An 18,401-nucleotide genomic window follows, 5' to 3' on the forward strand; every position below is an offset into this window, starting at 1 on the left:
CCCACAAGGGGAGGAGTCCAGCGACGTAGGTCTACGTCGCTGGACGGGAACTAACCACTTTGCCGCAGTAGAGCTCCAGAGAGCGGTCGGCAAGTGGTTAAACCGCCTATGGCCGGCTTAAGTATACACTATATCTGACAATGCTCATGGAAGTTGAAATTTACTGAAGTGGATACTGCTACTCCAGGGACCTCCACTTGCTTCCAGGTTCTGTGCTGAGCCGCTGCCCTGCTCCATTCTGAACACGGGAGGTTGGCCACTCAGCACAGCCACCGTTCAGAGAATATTTAGCATTTTCTGAATGAATGCAAAGCGTTCTCTGACTGGAAAAGGTGGAGATAATGACATCAGCGTCCCATCCCTCCACCTCATCCATTATGCATTGTACTAATAAAGTAGAACTGTACAGAAAGAAATATGAAAGCTAGCATCACTAGTTGCCTAAATATTTGTTCCATATTGTTCAATGCCCTGGAACAAGCATGCAACTAGTGAAGTCAGAGGAAAGTAAGAACTCCTAAACGACATAATTGTCCTGGATCACTGATTTAGAAAGTATTAGATGGATTGACACCTGGCGGTCCTGGTGTTGGGTTTACATATGCACATTATGTTGGATGTTAATGTGCATTGTGTTAAGGCAGCCCATTCAAATGAAAACAAGAAAATGGACCATTTCTAGCAAAGAATCGCATCTCATTGCATCGTGCATTACCATGCTTTGTGGTATGCTGCAACACACGTTTTGATAAAGTGTGTTGGGTTGCCATTCAAAATTAATATAATACATGTGTTACTGCAAGGTATAGGTGCGATTCCAGGCTCAATGCCTTTAAGGCAACATAACTGCCAGGCCACTGGCATTTTTAAAATATGAGATTATTAGTGGTAGGCTATGCACTTTCTACAGGTTTCTCTTCAGTTTAGCAGTAGCTTAGTGCTAGGCAGAGGATCAATATGGCCCCAAACATAACTCTGACATTGTTACAAATATCAGGAAAATATTTTGGGGTAATTTCGATGTATTTGTGAAGTACGACAATAACAAATAATATATACGGCTAAAACAATTAAGATTCCAACCATCTTCTTTCTCGCTAGGCGAGAGGACTTCCCTGAACTTGCACAAAGATGGAGCAGGTACTGTATGGTAGTCCCAGATCACAGCTGTTTGCTCATGTGCAGGAAACCCCCGTTCATGCACAGATGTGCTACAGGGATCTGCCAGCACCCGCAGGCTGGGCAGAGCCCTTTAGCACATCGGCCCTTTGGCAGATTATCAATGATTACAGCAACAGTGATCAATGACATAGGGGACTGAAGTTCCTCTTTAAACCTCCAACAGGATTTTATTGATGTAGAGCAGGGGGTCTCCAAAAGGGCCAGTTTACTGTTCTTCATACTTTAGGGGGGCCTGACTGTGGCCATTGGGCGTAGAAAATGTCCTGGCATCAGTGGGAGAAAACAATGCCCCATCATTGGTATAGGGAAAGTAATAGTCCTCCATCGTTGGTTAAAACAGGAGGAATAGTGCCCCATCCTTGGTGTCAGGGGGAGTATAATTGCCCCATTGTTGGTGTTAGTGGGAGTAATAGTTCCCTATCATTGGCGTCGGTGGGAGTAAAAGTGCCCTATCTTTGGTGTCAGTGGGAGGAGTAGTGCCCAGTCGCTGGTTTTAATGGGAGTAATAGTCCGCCATCACTGGTTCAGTGGGAACAATAGTGCCCCATCGTTGGTGTCAGTAGGAGTAGTAGTGTGCCATCATTGGTGTCAGTGGGAGTAATAGTGCCCCATTGTTGGTGTCACTGAGAGGAATAGTGTCCCATTGTCCATGTCAGTAACAGGGACTATACCCCACTGTTGCTGACACAAGAGACAGATAAAGGTAAGCAGAGGGCCATATCTGGCCCCCGGGCCGCAGTTTGGAGACCACTGATGTAGAGGTTCACACTTTCCATTTGTCTTGGTGATGATGGAAAAAGCAAAATATTAAAGTTATCACTTGAACAGGGGGTAAGGGGAAATCTTCCAATAAGGACATCTGTTCTAGTGATGTCTATAAAGGAATGTCCTCTCACTTTGGAGAGATTACTTCTCACTTCCTGCCATGTTTCTGGGAAAGGAAATTAATATAAATCAAATCAATGGGACACAGACAGCAAAAAGTAAAGCTGGCAAATGTCCCCTACACTATTCAAAACTAAAACATTTGGCTTTAGCAAAACTTTAGGACTATAACTTTCCAGTATAGGTCATAAAAAGACTTGTGTAGCACCCTCCTAGGTAGGTGCTAGGATAGTTAGGTAAGTGGTAGTGTTTGGTTTTTATAGGTAAATTTAGTTGCCACACTTTAGTCAGTGTGGCTGCAATGTTTGGATTAGGCAAAAGCATATTTTGCTCACTGTATCAAATAATGTTGTAATCTGCTAGTTAGGTCTGCTTAGTGTGCTCAGCTGCTGACAGTCTAGCCTATAGGTTCCTCTGTATTCAGGAGACTTGAGAAGTTTCTGGATAGTGGGTGTGAATATAGATAGCAGCATAAATATTGATACAGCCACAGCCAATCCCAGAAAGGCAGGCTCTAAAGGCATGCTGGGAGACTGTATTTATTCGGTGAGCACACTAAGCTCTGGGTCTTGTCCCAGAGTGGAGGAGTCTAGCCTGAGGTGCTGCCCTCTCAGGCACAGACTACCATGTGGAGGTCTCAGGTGGGCGACCTGAGGGAGGAATGCAGAGGCCAGGGTGCTTAGAATAGGCCGACTGAAGGGAGCTGTCTGCCACAGATCTGTCCAGTGTCACTAGAGGGCATTGCTTGGAAGATTGGAAAGAGGCATCCATCTGTCCTTTGGCCTTGTGAGTGCAGACATTACTGCATCTTGGGGACCTTGTTCTCTAGCTACCATTTTGGGGCCTAGTATAGTCAGCTGTGGGTCTGTTAAAGAAGGGACTTTGCTCTACTGGTTTTACTACTACTTAAGCAGAAGGGAAGTTTAAGTCCTCCGTGTGCATAGTTTTTATTCTTGTAGTATCACACTACTACTCTCATCCCTATCCAAGTTCTTCAAAAATAAAAACAAAAACAACATCCCCGACCCCAAGACAGTTTTTTGGAGAAAGAGTGAATAATCCTGCTGTGTGCCTGGCTGCAGGGCTGAAGTTGAGAAGGCCTGGACAAGTGAATTCTGCAGGTCCTATGGGAGTAGCGCTACACTAGTAAAATTCAAACTTAGGTGCGTTTGTCACATTTTGAATTTTGTGTTCACAAAAATGTAAAACAATTAACTTTTTGCCGAAATTAGATAAGTATATTTTATTTTGGTATTAAAACCTTCCAGATAGCATAATATTTATCTTTCAGGTATTAAATAGTTATAAAATACTCTAATTTCCAAGTGTTCATATATTTAATTAATTAAGATATTTCACATCATTATCTTATGTACTGATATGATATCACAGTTCTGTTTTTTATTTATTTATTAATTTATTTATTTTTTGCTTTTTTTTTTAGTATTCAAGGATTTCAAAGCAGTATGGGGTAGATATTTATCTGAAGAAGGAATATTTGCAGTACACAGGTTCGGTCAAGGAGAGGGGAGTGTTGTACCTGCTCACATCCCTTCAGGAGGTAAGAGAATCAGCACAAATGTCCAAATAAATAAAATTAACTTGAGATGGGCTTTGCAGTTCTGCAGTTTTCCTTTCATACAGCAAGGTTTAAGTTTAGGTTGTGTGCAGGTTGGGACAATTTTCCCTTTGTCCACCCTACATTATGCCTAGCTGTCAAATGATTGCTAGTAGTTGCAAAAAATATAGAAGAAAGGGTACAACTGCACTACGGTCATACTGACCAAAGAACATTCTGTACCTTTTGGAAGAGAAAGCATAACCTCACTACTAAGACCAAAATCTTCAGAATTCTGTAGATCGGTACCTGTCCAGGGCTACATTCTCTTCTGTCAGCTTGGTAGACTGTGGATGAGCTTCCATGTGAGCCTTGGTGTACACGTGTGTGCACATATCTGCATATCTGAAGACAGACAGGTCACATCATAAGAATTTTAGGTGAACAGGGTAGTATTCAGGTTTTGTAGGTTACGAATGTACAAGAGAAAGGGAGCAAATGCACTAAACATTGTGAACTAGCTCCTAAATATAAATGTATTTATTTTTTATTTATTTATTTCAGGTTTTTATAAAACGCTGTCAATTTACGCAGCGCTTTACATATACATTGCACATTCACATCAGTCCCTGCCCTCAAGGAGCGTACAATCTAAGGTCCCTAACTCACATTCATACATACATAGTAGGGCCAATTTTATACAGGATCCAATTACTAGTTATTAACAGAGTGCTTTTTACCTTTATAAAATACCTGCTCCTTCATATTAAACATTAAACCTTAAGGACTTCTTTTGAAAGTGCGCTTATATTGAAAGCCCATATTTTAAAACAGCTTGCGCTGAAATTATAGCATTCCATGACTTCCCCTATTTATATATTGCTTGTAATATGTTACTATTCCTTACTTTATAATCACCCCTGAAATTGTTTACAGAAAAAAAATAGTAATTGAAAATTGACTATAGAGTAAACTTAAAGCCAAGCTCCATTGTTGGTAGTGCACTTAACCCCGGAGTCTATCAGCATGTAGGCTGGTGTAGTTAGTCTTACGACCCGTAGGCGCTCTTGTGTCACTATTGCATGGGAAGAAGGGGGTCTTGTAGGGGAATTTTCTCCTTGGAGATCCCGTGCAGTGCCTCAAGAGGAGAAGTTTTTGGATTGGACACAGAACTCTCCGGAGACTTGGTGGCCATCTTGGGTGAGGGCAGTGCTGTATCTTGGCCTAGGCCAACAAGGCCCAGGCCTAGGGCGGCACTTTGGAGGGGGGCAGCAAAAAAGCTGCACCCTGAAAGAAAAAAAAAAAAAACAGCCTTCTCCCGGCTCCTGCACGAAAAGGTCCCCACCGGCTTGCACTACACACTTTTAGTATAGTGCCAGTCTTATGGAGCGAATTGGGCTGGAGGGCAGGATCCAGGAGGTAAATCAGTCTGGCACCCCCATAAAGGGTCACACTGCTACCTGTGGGTATGATAATACTGACCGGTGAGGACATTCAGACAGACCGCAGGCCAATGACCACACTGATGAGGCTGCACAGATGGCCACTGATGAGGCTGCACTGATATGACGCACTGATAGGCTGCATTAATGGACATTGATAGGCTGCATCTGTGGCCACTGATGAGGCTGTACTGATGGGCAGTAATGAGGCTGCACTGATGGGCAGTAATGAGGCTGCACTGCTGGGCACTGATGAGGCTGAACATATGGGAACTGATTAGGCTGCACTAATGGGCACTGATAGTCTGTGGTTGTGGTTTACAGATGGTAAGGCGGGTCATAAACAGGAAGGGGTGTGGCCTTTACAGGAAGGGGTGTGGCCATATTTAAATTAGGGGGTGCCCAAGTTTAGTTAGGCCTAGGGCAGCACAAAACCTAAATACACCACTGGGTGAGGGAACCTTTTAAATAGAGAAACTCACGTAATGTTGGTGTGCTGTTTGTGAGTGGTTAAACAGGGAAAGGAACCTGCTTGTGAGGGACAGTATCCAGCATATGGAAAGGTTCCAGTCAAGCAGGAAATGCTCCTTCATCAGTACTCCAGTGGCTGGTCCAGTAGCACAGAGCTAGTGCAGATTGCTGAAATTACTTATCCGCTATTCCACCATGGAACACTACACTCTGTAGCTGAACATGTCCTTCATTAACATGTTTTGACATATGCCAAGGTTGATTATTCACTGTACTATTGTATCAAGTGCCAAACACTGGTTAATCTGTTGTACTAAGAAACCACCTCAAGATTTACAAAAAATACCTAATTGCATCACATGCTCTGGGTGAATGATTCCTACCAAACAAGGTACCTAACATATGCCCTGCCTACAACCACATGTATTTTTAAAACATTATTGAATACATACCTTTTTTTACCAGGGGGCCACATGATGCACATGGTCCTATGTCTCTTCTCTGGTAGTAGGTGGTCTTAACTAGTGCAGCATTGTCCTGTGAGCCCGGGCCGTAATGCTGATGCACCCCCATGAGGTGTGTACATGATAGCATGAGCTCAGGGAAAGTGGGTTGAATGACACTGGGTATCATTTAATCTATGAAAGAACCTAGGGCAGCAAAAGTTGCTTTATTTTGCTTTTAAATGTGCTAATTGTTTTTTTGTTAGTGACCTATTACCATACTTTTCCCATGGCTATAAGTGGAGTTGTGGAGGTCCAAGCTGATCCAGGTTACTGCTTCCATGCTTGGAGAGGAGAGCTCTGGTGATCTTTTTGTGCTTCTAAAGGCTATCAAGTAAAGCTGTGGAGGTCTGTCCCAAGTTGATCCAAGATTACTATTTCCAACTTGAGAGAGGATAGCTGGGCTTGTTTTTAATTGATATTAGGTGAGAGGCCAATCTTTATGGTAGTGGTCGATCGTGCACTGGATAGCACCTGTGTCCCCATTTAGGATCAGTCTGATTCACCTCCTTTCCACGGGTCTTGCATGGACTTTTTTCTACTCAATTCTATTTTTGAATATTTATGTTCTATTTTGTGAATATTTATGTTTGATTTGATCTATGAAGCGCTGCACTATTTCTTTGGATATACAGTAAATAAGCTAGAGTATAACTGTTTTTCCACTTATACAGTGAAACTACCCAATAACTATCCAAAAAAATGATCTCTTTACATCTTTCACCTATAGGCAAAGGACTAGCGTACCCAATGGTTTTTTGGGTTAGGTACCTCAGGCCTAAGGGTAAGGGGGACTTTATGGGCAAGGTAATAAGGAGTAAATGGAAATACAAATAATAGTAAAAAATTTAATTTGTTTACTGTATAAAAAACATTGTATAAACAGTGCACAGCAATGTGGGTGAGGGGGTTGTAGACCCCTGAGTGAAGAGGGTGATAAAGGTAATGAAGGAGTGACAGTTGTGAAAGTTGTGACTTGGTAAATGGGAAGCTTCTCTATGGGATTAGAGAGTTTTCCTATGTTCGCGTCCCAACGCGTTTCGGCTCGATCCTGGAGCCTTTTTCAAGGGTATAAGTCACACTTGTTTCTGTAATAATCATATAAATAGTCTTAGTTGCAGATTGGTGAATACCATTGATTGATATATCAAACAGTGGTATCTCCAAAAAATACATTAATACATACATTTGTGTTTTGCCGTAAGCGGTGATGGTGTTCCCTCAAAACAACGAGAACCTGTAACCTGCAAAGTATTGATTGGGTTCAAGTATGACGTATTTATCTTGAAGGGTGCTATGTGTATTAAAGGGCTTGAACTTACTGACTGTGTCACAGGTTTCTTAAGGCCCCTGTTGGCCGGATAGAACATCAAATAGTCCCATCCAAGTGATGCTCTGGTATCTGCTATGTTCCACTCCGGATTGGAATTGTGTGTCCAGCCTGGAGAGGTCTGTGTACAAATTTTATTGATTTGAATTTTAAGTTGCTAAGATTTAGGTATGAGTATTTTAAAGTAGTTTGAAGGGTACGCATGTAATACAACAAGTGTATCTGACCCTTTCTCGATTTGTACCTTGTGGGGTTCTTTGTTGCATAGAAGTCGAGCATATGTTCCAATGCGTGCTTAACCCTCAGTGTTGTATGCCCCGGTTGGTCGCTGGCTGTAAAAGTGCATATACACAACAAAAATGAATCCGTGTATTTAACTATATTTTGTGTGTGGCCATAATGCGGCCCTATGTGTGGTTATGTGCGGAGCATTCTTGGGTTCGTATACCTTTTTGCACGTGGTTGCGGTGCGTCCTTCTTAGGATTAAGTCCTAGATCGGGCGACTTGGGTCACTAAAGATGATAAAAATTATTATTGGTGACCAAAGGGAATATGTGTAGATATTATCTGAGGTCTGGGGTATCCCAATAGCCTAAATGGTTGTTGAAGCCAGGTTGTATGGAAGAATCATAGCCATCTACATAGGGTAAAAGAGTAAAAGGCGTCATGTATTGCCTTGTAGCAAGTGCCACATGTACGATCATACTCTGTGGCCTGCTGACTTAGTACAGGACTTGTGATAATGGGGCTCATTAAACATAATTTTCGTTGCTGTGAGTATGCAAAAAACAGGTGACTTGAGGGTTAATGCCAGGATTTCTTATCGACCTGTGTCCTGGTTTGTATATATATGGTGAAATGCTAGCCATTCAGCGGGCAGGGATTGCAAATAACTGAGAGGCACATAGGGATGGTGTGGTAGGTGAAGAGTTAAACAGTTCTCAGAGTGGAGATGGAGATCACAGTAATTGTTGTGGGGCACCTTTAAATGTAGTAAAATTGAAATGCTAGCATATTCAGGGCAGAGACTCACATTTGGATGGTATCGCTGGCAGGTATACTTGCTTGGTATGCAGGTCGGCACTGGCTCTCCCGGGACCTCTCTCCTCTCTGGTTGAATGACAGTGAGAGGACCCGAGGCTCCCCAGCCTATTTAAGAGGGACGCGCGTGCGCAGATCGCGCCGCACGTTCCTCCAGCTGATTCCCTTCAGCTGACGCTGGTGTGTAGGGCGCGTGCGCGCATTGCGCACGCACCCTCACATACGTCATCCGGGATATCAGCTTGCGGCCGCCGACACGGACGAGCGTGCGTGCTCCCATGGGTATGGGAGGGGGCGTGATGTGAGAAGCCTCCTCGCATCTGTGCGCCCCTGCCGGCCTAGTCAGCGACAGCAGGGGCTTTCCGTGTCGGGTGTTTTGGAGGTCAGCATAAACTTGCGCTACGGCTTACAAAACATGTAAATAAAAAGTATATTCAAGTGAGAAATTGTAGACATAAGAATAATCAAGGCTGGAATAAAACATATAATCCATGTCAGTGATCAAATATTCCACTAGTATTAACAGCAGTGCATAATTTAGAACCTGGATATGTATGGAGTGACAAATGTCAAGGGAGAGGGATATAGCCAGGGATGGTAGCCTGGGTTCTAAACGGATTAGACACCGGGATTGCCTGTTTCCTGGCTTCGTTCGACCTCTAAGGGGGGGACAGTCATTCAGGCCATTGATCATCTGAAGCGTACCCAATGGTAAATGTGGCCTTGTGTACAATATATAAGCAACAATAATATTGTTCTTTAGTATAGACCCCTTTTAAATGCATTTCCACTTCTGGTATTTATTGGGTATATGGGCATTTGTACATTTCCTAAAATAGGTAGCATTTCAGAAATAATGCTTATATTTTTTATGAAAAAGATTGCAAAATACTTCGGCACATTGTGATCTGGGGATATTGTTTTCACTCTACACAAAATATAAACCAGTTTTTTGGCTTGCAAGTCATTTAAATGGTGATGGCTTTTGTTATACCATGCTTTTGGGTCAAGTCTCCGATTTTATTTTATAATTATGTACAAATTATTATTAACTTTGCAGTGATCTGTTTTTTTCTTTCCATTCACCCACAGGATCAGCAAAGGAAAGGAGTCATTGTAGCTACAGACAGTAATTTTGCCATGGCAGTGGCTTTCCATGCAGCACAACTACAAATCCCAGTGTTTGTTATCATGTCAGCTGGAACATCTCCAAACCGTGTCAGAATATGTCGGGATTATGGGGCGATGGTTATCCTTTTTGGACCCACAGCAAGAGATGCCCAGAGCCATGCCAGGAGGCTGGCACAAGAAAATGGATACCTGTATATAGAAGAGTATGTCTTAATATTTAGACAGTTATTAATGTTCTGTAAAATGTGTTTTTAGCAAAGAAATTGAATAGGAACAGAGGAGACAACAGCAGAAAGTACCGTATTTTTCGCCGTATAAGACGCTCCGGAATATAAGCCGGCCGCAACACTTACTTTAATGGTCGTTAATGGGGCAGTTTTAATGCAGGCTAAATGTGTATTTGTCGTATAAGACGCACCAACTTTTCCCCCCCAGTTTTGGGGAAGAAAAAGTGTGTCTTATACGGCAAAAAATACAGTAACTGAGTTTAACGGAATGTTTCATATAGGGACTTGTCTTTAGTTCGCTAATAATATGATTTAAAAGGATATTGATAGTAAACCCAGGTACTGCCTTGTTTTTCCACTTAGGAAGGTTTTAGGATGTTCTCAAAACACTGCCAATCAGCAGGTCCGGCAGACGCAATGTCCGTCGGGCACCCACAATCGCTCCCCACGGAGACAGAATGGTGGTCTGCCTATGTAAACACGGCAGACCGCTGTTCTGTCAGTGATGAACACAGGGATCCTGTGTTCCTCCTATTTAAGAACACAGGTCTCTGTGTTCATCCAGTGATTACAACCCCCACACAGTTAGAAAGCATCCCCTAGGCACACATTTAATCCTTTGATCACCCCTGGTGTTAACCCCTTCCCTGCCAGTGTCATTAGTACTGTAACAGTGCATATTTTTAGCACTGATTACTGTAATAATGTCACTGGTCCCCCTAAAAGTGTCACCTGAGTGTCCGATCTGTCCGCTGCAATGTCGCAGTCCCGCTAATCACTGATCCCCGCCATTACTAGAAAAAACAATAAATAAAAATGACATAAATCTATCCCCTAGTTTGTAGACTCGATAACTTTTGCACAAACCAATCAATATACACTTTATTATTTTTTACCAAAAACATGTAGCAGAATACATATTGGCCTAAATTGATGAAAACGTTTTATTTTTTTTTATTTTGAATGTTTTATAGTAGAAAGTAAAAAATATTGTTTTTTTTTTTTTCAGAATTGTTGCTCTTTTTTTGTTTATAGCACAAAAAAATAAAAACTGCAGTGGTGATCAAATACAACCATATGTAAGCTCTATTTGTGGGGAAAAAAGAACATCAATTTTATTTGGGTACAGCGTTGCACGACCGCTCAATTGTCAGTTTAAGTAACGCAGTGCCGTATGGCAAAAAATGGCCTGGTCATTAAGGGGGTAAAACCTTCCGGTCCTTAAGTGGTTAAATAAAGTATGGACCTATGCATTATTTTATTGCCTGCATTCCGAAGATGAATTCTTCTTACTTCTAGTCCCAGTGATTCTTGGAAGTCAGGAGGTCTAGGCAGAAATTCTGGACCTTATACACTCTATTAAAGCCATATTTATTAAACATTTTTTGGTTTTGGTGTCCCCATCACTTATTTGAAAATGTACAACCTTAGCAGGAAGAAAATTAACACTTCTTTTCTTTTCACATACATAACTGTACGTCATACTCTTAACTCTTTACTCGAATACTGCCTGTTCTGTATCTAATCATTTTTCCAATCTGATACATTATTATTTTTCCGAATAGAGAAGACAGTGCTGGGTATCTCGCTGGCTTGGGAACGGTTGGGCTGGAGATATATGAACAAGTGCCCAGTTTGGATGCAGTCATTTTTCCAGCAGGTGGACATTGTGGGTTACTAGCCGGATCAGCAGCTGCCCTAAAACACCTCAATCCAAAAATCACAGTCATTGTAAGTTATGGTAATGCACTTTGAAATGTGTAAGTACTGTACGTAAATGCCTGAATGCATGCTGCTAACAAAGAGATGTAAAACCTTGATCATTCTGTGCTAGTCATGGATGTCACGAGGCAGTTTCTACTACTGGAAGACTTTTTTTTAGAAGGGTAGTGAAAAAGCATTTGGGACTAATGAGAACACATTTGGAACTTAAACGGGTATACTCAACTCAAAACTGCTAGATTTGGCAAATTGAATACTCCATCATGTAGTTTCCAGCTATCTTGTCCTAACTGCAGGGAGAGGGGGGGTCTCAAGTCTTTTTCTGTACCCTCCAAAAATGTACAGGGAAAGTAAAAAACGTAGAGAAAAGGGGGGGGGGGTTCCAAATCTACCCAGATGGGTAGGGTCAGAACCAAAGGGGATTTGGTTCTAAACCTTTGGTTCTAACCCTACCCATCTGGGTAGATTTGGACTACCCCCCCTTTTCTCTACATTTTTGCTTCTATGGGGAGGTGCCAATATACCTTAGGTCCTTTTTAAGCCAATTTCTCCCCCTCCACAACCAAAAAAGGAAAGTAAAAAACCCTTGTAACAGCAAGGTATAGGTAGACACAAGTGGAACTGAGATATTACTGCCAGAACCAAAGAAGCCAAATAATGATTTAGGTCACCAGACTACCAAATTAGAATCAATTCTCAGTTGACTTATCCTATAATAATGAGAATATTTGTTGCTTGGTCACACTTTGTTTCAGGGGTTAGATAAGCTAGACTGCTACATCCACCTAACATTAAAATCAACATGAATGTCTTGTATTTTCAGGGTGTGGAAAGTGAGAAGTTCCCTATAGTACAACAGGCATTAAAAGCTGGACGCTGCTTGACTGAGCACGACTATCTTACTCATCCTTTGTATGGAGGTAAGATTTATGTTGCACTGTTCATATGCTCTATAATTGCTACTTACTGTATATATTACAGCCTCCAGCCAGCTTAACCTCTTTAGCTCCGGAAGGTTTACCACCCTTTAAAAAATCCACAAAATGTAACCGCGCTAGTAAAATTAAATTAAATTGCAAGCAGCAGCTTCCAGTGAGATATCACCAAACAGCAAATATAATATATATACAAGCTGCGCTAAATGATAAATAGGTAAATGAAAAAATCTGTGCAAATAATAAACACAAATCTAAATAAAGATGATCATTCAAATATTAAACACAATAATCTAAATAAAGATGATCAAATATTGACCAATGACATAAATAAATAAATATATATATATATATAATGGTAGTCCAAAAAGTCCCAATAAAGTGACACGATCTGCAAATATAATTAAAAAGTGCTGAGTGATATCCACTGCCAGTGCTCAATCCACCACCAACTGTAGGTCTGCTTACCAGAAGCCGAATAAATATGGCTTATCGATCACCAGGCGAATGAGTTTCAAAGGCAGCAGGACTTGTAATGATCACTAAGACCTGGGGGGATGTCCACAACTGGAGGTATACAGGCCGTGTGTGTCCCCTAAATGGCAACACTTATCCAACCTCAGAGTCCACGGGTGGGCAAGCAACCATCATGGAAAACAAACATAGGAGGCTCCATAGTGTATACCGTTGCACAATTTATTAGAAATAAAAGAGGGAAACTTACATAAAAGCAAAGTATACACGCTAAAAGCAAAACAGCCGGCCGGCTGGAAAGTCCGCCCGTCCTTCCGGGTTACGTGGGTGACGTCAGTAAACCGTGACCAAGCACCTTGTCCCCATCAACATGGAGACAAGGTGCTTTAGGGTTGGGGGGCAAAGTTGCTTTGGGGTGGAGGGGGGGGGGGCTCACTCATTCCCTCCCTTCCTGACCTGCCGGTCTGCATGGTCGGATAAGGGTCTGGTATGGATTTGGGGGGGCCCACACTATTTTTTCTATATTGTGGCATGAGGTTCCCCTTAATATCCATACCCGACCCAAAGGGCCTGGTATGCATTGGGGGGGGGGGGGCTTAGCATCCAGCTATTTGTCAAAAAAACGAAGGGACCCTCACGCTGTTTTTTTTTACAAATACTGCATGTGATACCACCAGGAAAACCGTGGTGGTAAATATTGCATGCTTTTATACTCTCTGGTCTGTTTATAAAGCCATATATACCGGCACTTTTTTTTTTTCCGGTGAATGCCGCATAATCGTTTTTTTTTTTAATGAATTGGACTTAATTTACCGCATGCGATAATTAATGCAAATTAGTAATATGATACCCTTATCGTAGTGAATTGACCCCTTACTGGGTAAAAAAAGTAAAAATGTGGGTGGAGTGTGTAAGATGGATTGGTTTATCAAAATGGTCAGTTACTTGATAGAACACTGCCTGTAATGACCGGGATAGAAAAAAGCAGCCTTCCTTTTTAGGAGACAGGTGGTTCCTGGGTGGGATATTATTCTCTAGGTGGAGTATTAATAATCAACTCACCATCAGGAAAAGTGCAGTAATACAAACACTCTTTGGCTTAATGTTTTTGGATACACACCTATACGAGCTTGATCGATTTCCATTTCCAAAACCATGCCCATCAAAATTTAGTTGCCCATCCCTTTGAAGCTACAAACGTCTGAAATATTCTGGGAAGACATTTAACAACATGTTGCAGTGTTTCTGTGGAACTTTGTGCTTTTTTAGCCAAAAGAACAATTTTGAGGTCAGGTACTGATATTCCAACTCATCCCTAAGATGTATAAATAGGGTTGAGTTCAGAACACTTTACAAGCCGCTTGAGTTTCTTCACACTGTGACAGTACAAGGCCCTGGCACGGTATGAGTTTAGTAAATTGGTACAGAGGTGACAAAGGATTCCCAAATATTAAGTTTGAGAAGACCAGTATGTGTATTGGAAGTGGAAAACGCTCTGTTTTAAGTTTTCTCCAGAACAGGGCCTGGAGTGTGAAGGTTCCTGAATAGGGCCTGGAGTGTGAAGGTTCCTGAATAGGGCCTGGAGTGTGAAGGTTCTAAAATGTCTTGGGGGGGAAGAAACCTTCAATTCTGTGTCCGGACTTTGCGAGACACCTGCAGCCTGGGTGAGTACAGGGTGTCGAGGGTCGATATAAGCCTGATCTTAGCTAATGCAGTTGCTTCCATTCAGAAACACAGTTAGTGTGTGAGGACAGAGGTGTGTGGCGGCCAGGGGAGTTGACCAACTGGGAAGACAATACTCCAGGTGGGGGAGACTACCTTACCTGCAAGCAGGGCCTCTGATAGGGGGGACCACCAGCCCTCTTGTAGGGGGCCCCGAGCACACAGGGGGGCCCACACAGAGAGGGGGATTAGTGATGGACAACAAATACAGAAATCTTCCTCCAGCACCTGAATCTGATCTCTGTTCCTCTCCCTGCTATCAGCTTTTATCTGCTGAGAAAGACAGTTGTCCCTCACTAATCCCCCTCCCTTGTGTGGGCCCCCCTCCCAGCACTTATCTCTGCTCAGGAGTTTATTTGTAAATTGTAACTTTGTTTCTCTCTCTCTGTCTCTCTGATCACTGAGCTCCAACTGCCCAGCCTGTATATTTTTCTCATCTCATCTTCTTTTTTATTTAACATAGTTTTTTTTTAGATTTAGCAGGAATTATGCGAGTTGTGTTATATTTCTGTCTGCTAATAGTGATTTTGTTGGAATTGTAGCTAAATATATCTTTAATATTTTCTTGGGGGGGCCCTGCCAGGTAGTTTGTATGGGGCCCTGCGATTTCTAACAGCAGCCCTGCCTGCAGGACTGGGAGAGTTGAGACACGACTTAGGCAGGTCGGCAGAGGATTGGGAGAGCTGAGGCAACTAGAGAGGGACCTGTAAGTCTTGAGTGGGAGAGGCTGGGGTGCTGGGAGACCTGATCCAAAAGCCAGGAGTAGGCCAGCACAGTGAGGTTCTGTGAGTAAAGGCTAAATGAGCCTGAAGAACCCATGGTCTGGGTGACCAGTGCAAAGAGCAGAGGTACTGCTGAAGTGAGAGTAGGTGGCTTAGTATCTTCTGTTACTGGTTCTGCTGTTTGAAACTGAAACCTTTGGGTGGACAAGTTTGTGTTAAGACTTTCTTTTCCTTTTCAATAATTGTGGGCTGCTGTTCCCTTAAACTGCAAGTTTGGACTGACATGGACTCACCACATTGAGGTGTACGTTTAGTAACCGGTGTTAATTCTTGCATTATCACCGTTCTCCTAACACGATCTAACACCGCCAATTTTTACACCGGCTGTGAGGCTGTTTAGTAAACCGTGTTGTGTTGACACCAGCTCGGTGATAAGCGGTGTTAGCTAGCAGCGTGTTAGCACCGTGTTAGAGAATGAGGAAGGTTTAACTAGCTGCACAGCAGCCATCCTGTGTGTGAAAACCTATGATCCACAGTAAAGGAACATTGAGGTGTACGTTTAGTAACCGGTGTTAAATGGGTGTTAAGTGGTGTTAGGCTTTATCACAGAGAATCAGGGTGTTAATTCCCTAAGACGTGTTTAATAAACCGTGTTAACTAAGGTAGGAACCAAATATCACATCTCTTCACCTTACGGTGTTGTCTCTGTGATAACTACAGTGTTAGTATAGGAATGTACCTGTTTAGTAACCCGTGTTAGCTCAGAAGAGTCCTAAAACCAGTGTAAACTTGGTGTTAAACCCCCTGAATTTAACACCAAGTCAGACCAGGTGTTAAAGCCTTTTTTCAGTGTAGAAGAGGAATTTTACTGCTCAATGTGGTCAGTAAGTGTTTCAGGACAACATTATTGTAGACTGCAGGGTATGTGTTCATCTAGAACCCTGTGTCTGCAGCATTCACATATCATGAATATATAATGGCAGAGCAGAGGGCACATCTATGCTGAGAAAGGAGAGGAGTAGACCTCAATGACAGAGAGGTGCATATTTCCTACTGCATGAGACCACTATCTTAAGCCACTCATACATGGAGGGAAATTTGGCTGGTTCAGCACGGACCAACTGAAATTCCATCAATGTATGGGCAGGCTGGTTCTACAGAAGTTCAGTGGTAGATGGACTTCTGTACAACCAGCCTGTCAATTAGTGCCGCCAGGTATATCCTGCAGTACTGATCAGTATTCTGACAGAGGGAAATATCCCTGTGGTCAGAACTCAATAGCTCAGTGGAAATGATTCCCCCGTCCTCATAAATTGAATGAATGAATGGGTGAATCAAGTCCTTTTTTTGTTTAACTCGGTGGTTAAAAAAAAATATATATATTAATGTATGCCTTAGCATGTCTGATGCTTGGCAGCTGACACGTAGGATTGATATGTACTTTTTCTAAGGGCCGATTCACACCATGCCAGCACATGAATCACACAGAAATGCACTGTGAGTTCCTGTGCGATCAGAAGGCATGCAAAATGCATTCCATTTGTGATCTGCAGTGGGCGTCAATAGAAAGGTAATGACACTTCAATCCAGGTTGAAAATGCAGTGCGTTTGCCCGCACTGGATCGCATAGTGCTTTTGTACCATGCGATCTGGTTACAGTGTGGTTTAAAAAGTAGTGCACGCACTACATTTGGTGCAGCGTAGTGCGATTTTAGCCCATTCAAGGCTGGTTCATACTATGCCTACACATGCATCGCACAGAAATGAGCTGTGCATTCCTGTGTAATTTACATGTGGTTCTATGTAGTGCGATTTCAGACAATTTGTTTTGAATGCACTAAAATCACACCACGCTGCACCAAAAGTAGTGCATCCACTACTTTTTAAACCGCACTGTAATCAGATCTTTTGTACCATGCAGTCCAGTGCGGGCAGGTGTGGGAAAATGCAATGCGTTTGCAATCTGCGTTTGGGGTGTCATTAACTTTCTATTGACACCCACTGCAAATCGCAAATGGAGTACATTTTGCATGCAGTCTTAATCGCATAAGAAAGCACAGTATATTTCTGTGCGATTCATGTGTGGGCATCGTGTGAACCAGCCCTAAAAGAGAAAAAGAAATGTGTCTGGAAATGAATGCAGTTAGCTAAGGTGGGAGGGATGGCAGGGTAATATTAAAAAAATCTTTATTATTTTAATAAAGGTGTGTATAGGTTTTAAATGTTTTTTTTTTTTTTTTTATTGGCTATATTTTAACCCCATAACTCAGTGCTAAGGATTAACTTATGACCCTTTAGGGTGGAGGATGGTAGAGGAATAGTAGTTTTAAAAAAATAATATATGTAAATTTATATTTTAGAATATTAGTCAGGGTGTGTATGTGCTTTTACATGTTTTTATTTTTTATTTTTCAACAGCTTTGAGAAACATTCAATGCTCCTTTACTGTGGATCATAGGGTTTCTCACACAGGATGGCTGCTGTGCAGCTACTTAAACCTTCCCCACTCTCTAACACGGTGCTAACACGCTGATAGCTAACACCGCTTATCACCGAGTCAACACAACTCGGTTTACTAAACAGCCTCACAGCCGGTGTAAAAATTGGCGGTGTTAGATCGTGTTTGGAGAACGGTGATAATGCAAGAATCAACACCGGTTACTAAACGTACACCTGAATGTTTCTCAGAGCTGTTAAAAAATAAAAATTAAACACATGTAAAACACATACACACCCTGACTAATATTCTAAAATATAAATTTACATATATTATTTTTTTAAAACTACTATTCCTCTACCATCCTCCACCCTAAAGGGTCATAAGTTAATCCTTAGAACTGATTTATGGGGTTAAAATATAGCCAATAAAAAAATAAAACACATTTAAAACCTATACACACTTATTAAAATAATAAAGATTTTTTTTAATATTACCCTGCCATCCCTCCCACCTTAGCTAACTGCATCCATTTCCAGACACATTTCTTTTTCTCTTTTAGGGTTGGTTCACATGATGCCCACACATGAATCGCACAGAAATATACTGTGCATTCCT

At 42.0% G+C, this 18,401-nt stretch overlaps 1 protein-coding gene across 5 annotated transcripts in view; it reads left to right on the top strand.

The window, feature by feature from the left end:
* The window catches only part of LOC309563639 (L-threonine ammonia-lyase-like), a 69,402-nt gene that overhangs the window by 25,926 nt on the left and 25,075 nt on the right, over positions 1-18,401 (top strand). For all 5 annotated transcript variants that reach the window (XR_014225723.1, XM_082268212.1, XM_082268214.1 and 2 more), the window contains 4 exons: positions 3,512-3,628; positions 9,506-9,747; positions 11,337-11,502; positions 12,317-12,413. Coding sequence is in view for 4 of the 5 variants with exons in the window: in XM_082268212.1 (XP_082124338.1) it covers positions 3,512-3,628; positions 9,506-9,747; positions 11,337-11,502; positions 12,317-12,413 (622 nt within the window). In the remaining variant the exon portion in view is untranslated. The remainder of the gene's footprint in view (positions 1-3,511; positions 3,629-9,505; positions 9,748-11,336; positions 11,503-12,316; positions 12,414-18,401) is intronic.

Source organism: Pelophylax lessonae (assembly GCF_965119305.1).
Source record: "Pelophylax lessonae genome assembly, chromosome: 9".
Classification (NCBI taxonomy): domain Eukaryota; kingdom Metazoa; phylum Chordata; class Amphibia; order Anura; family Ranidae; genus Pelophylax; species Pelophylax lessonae.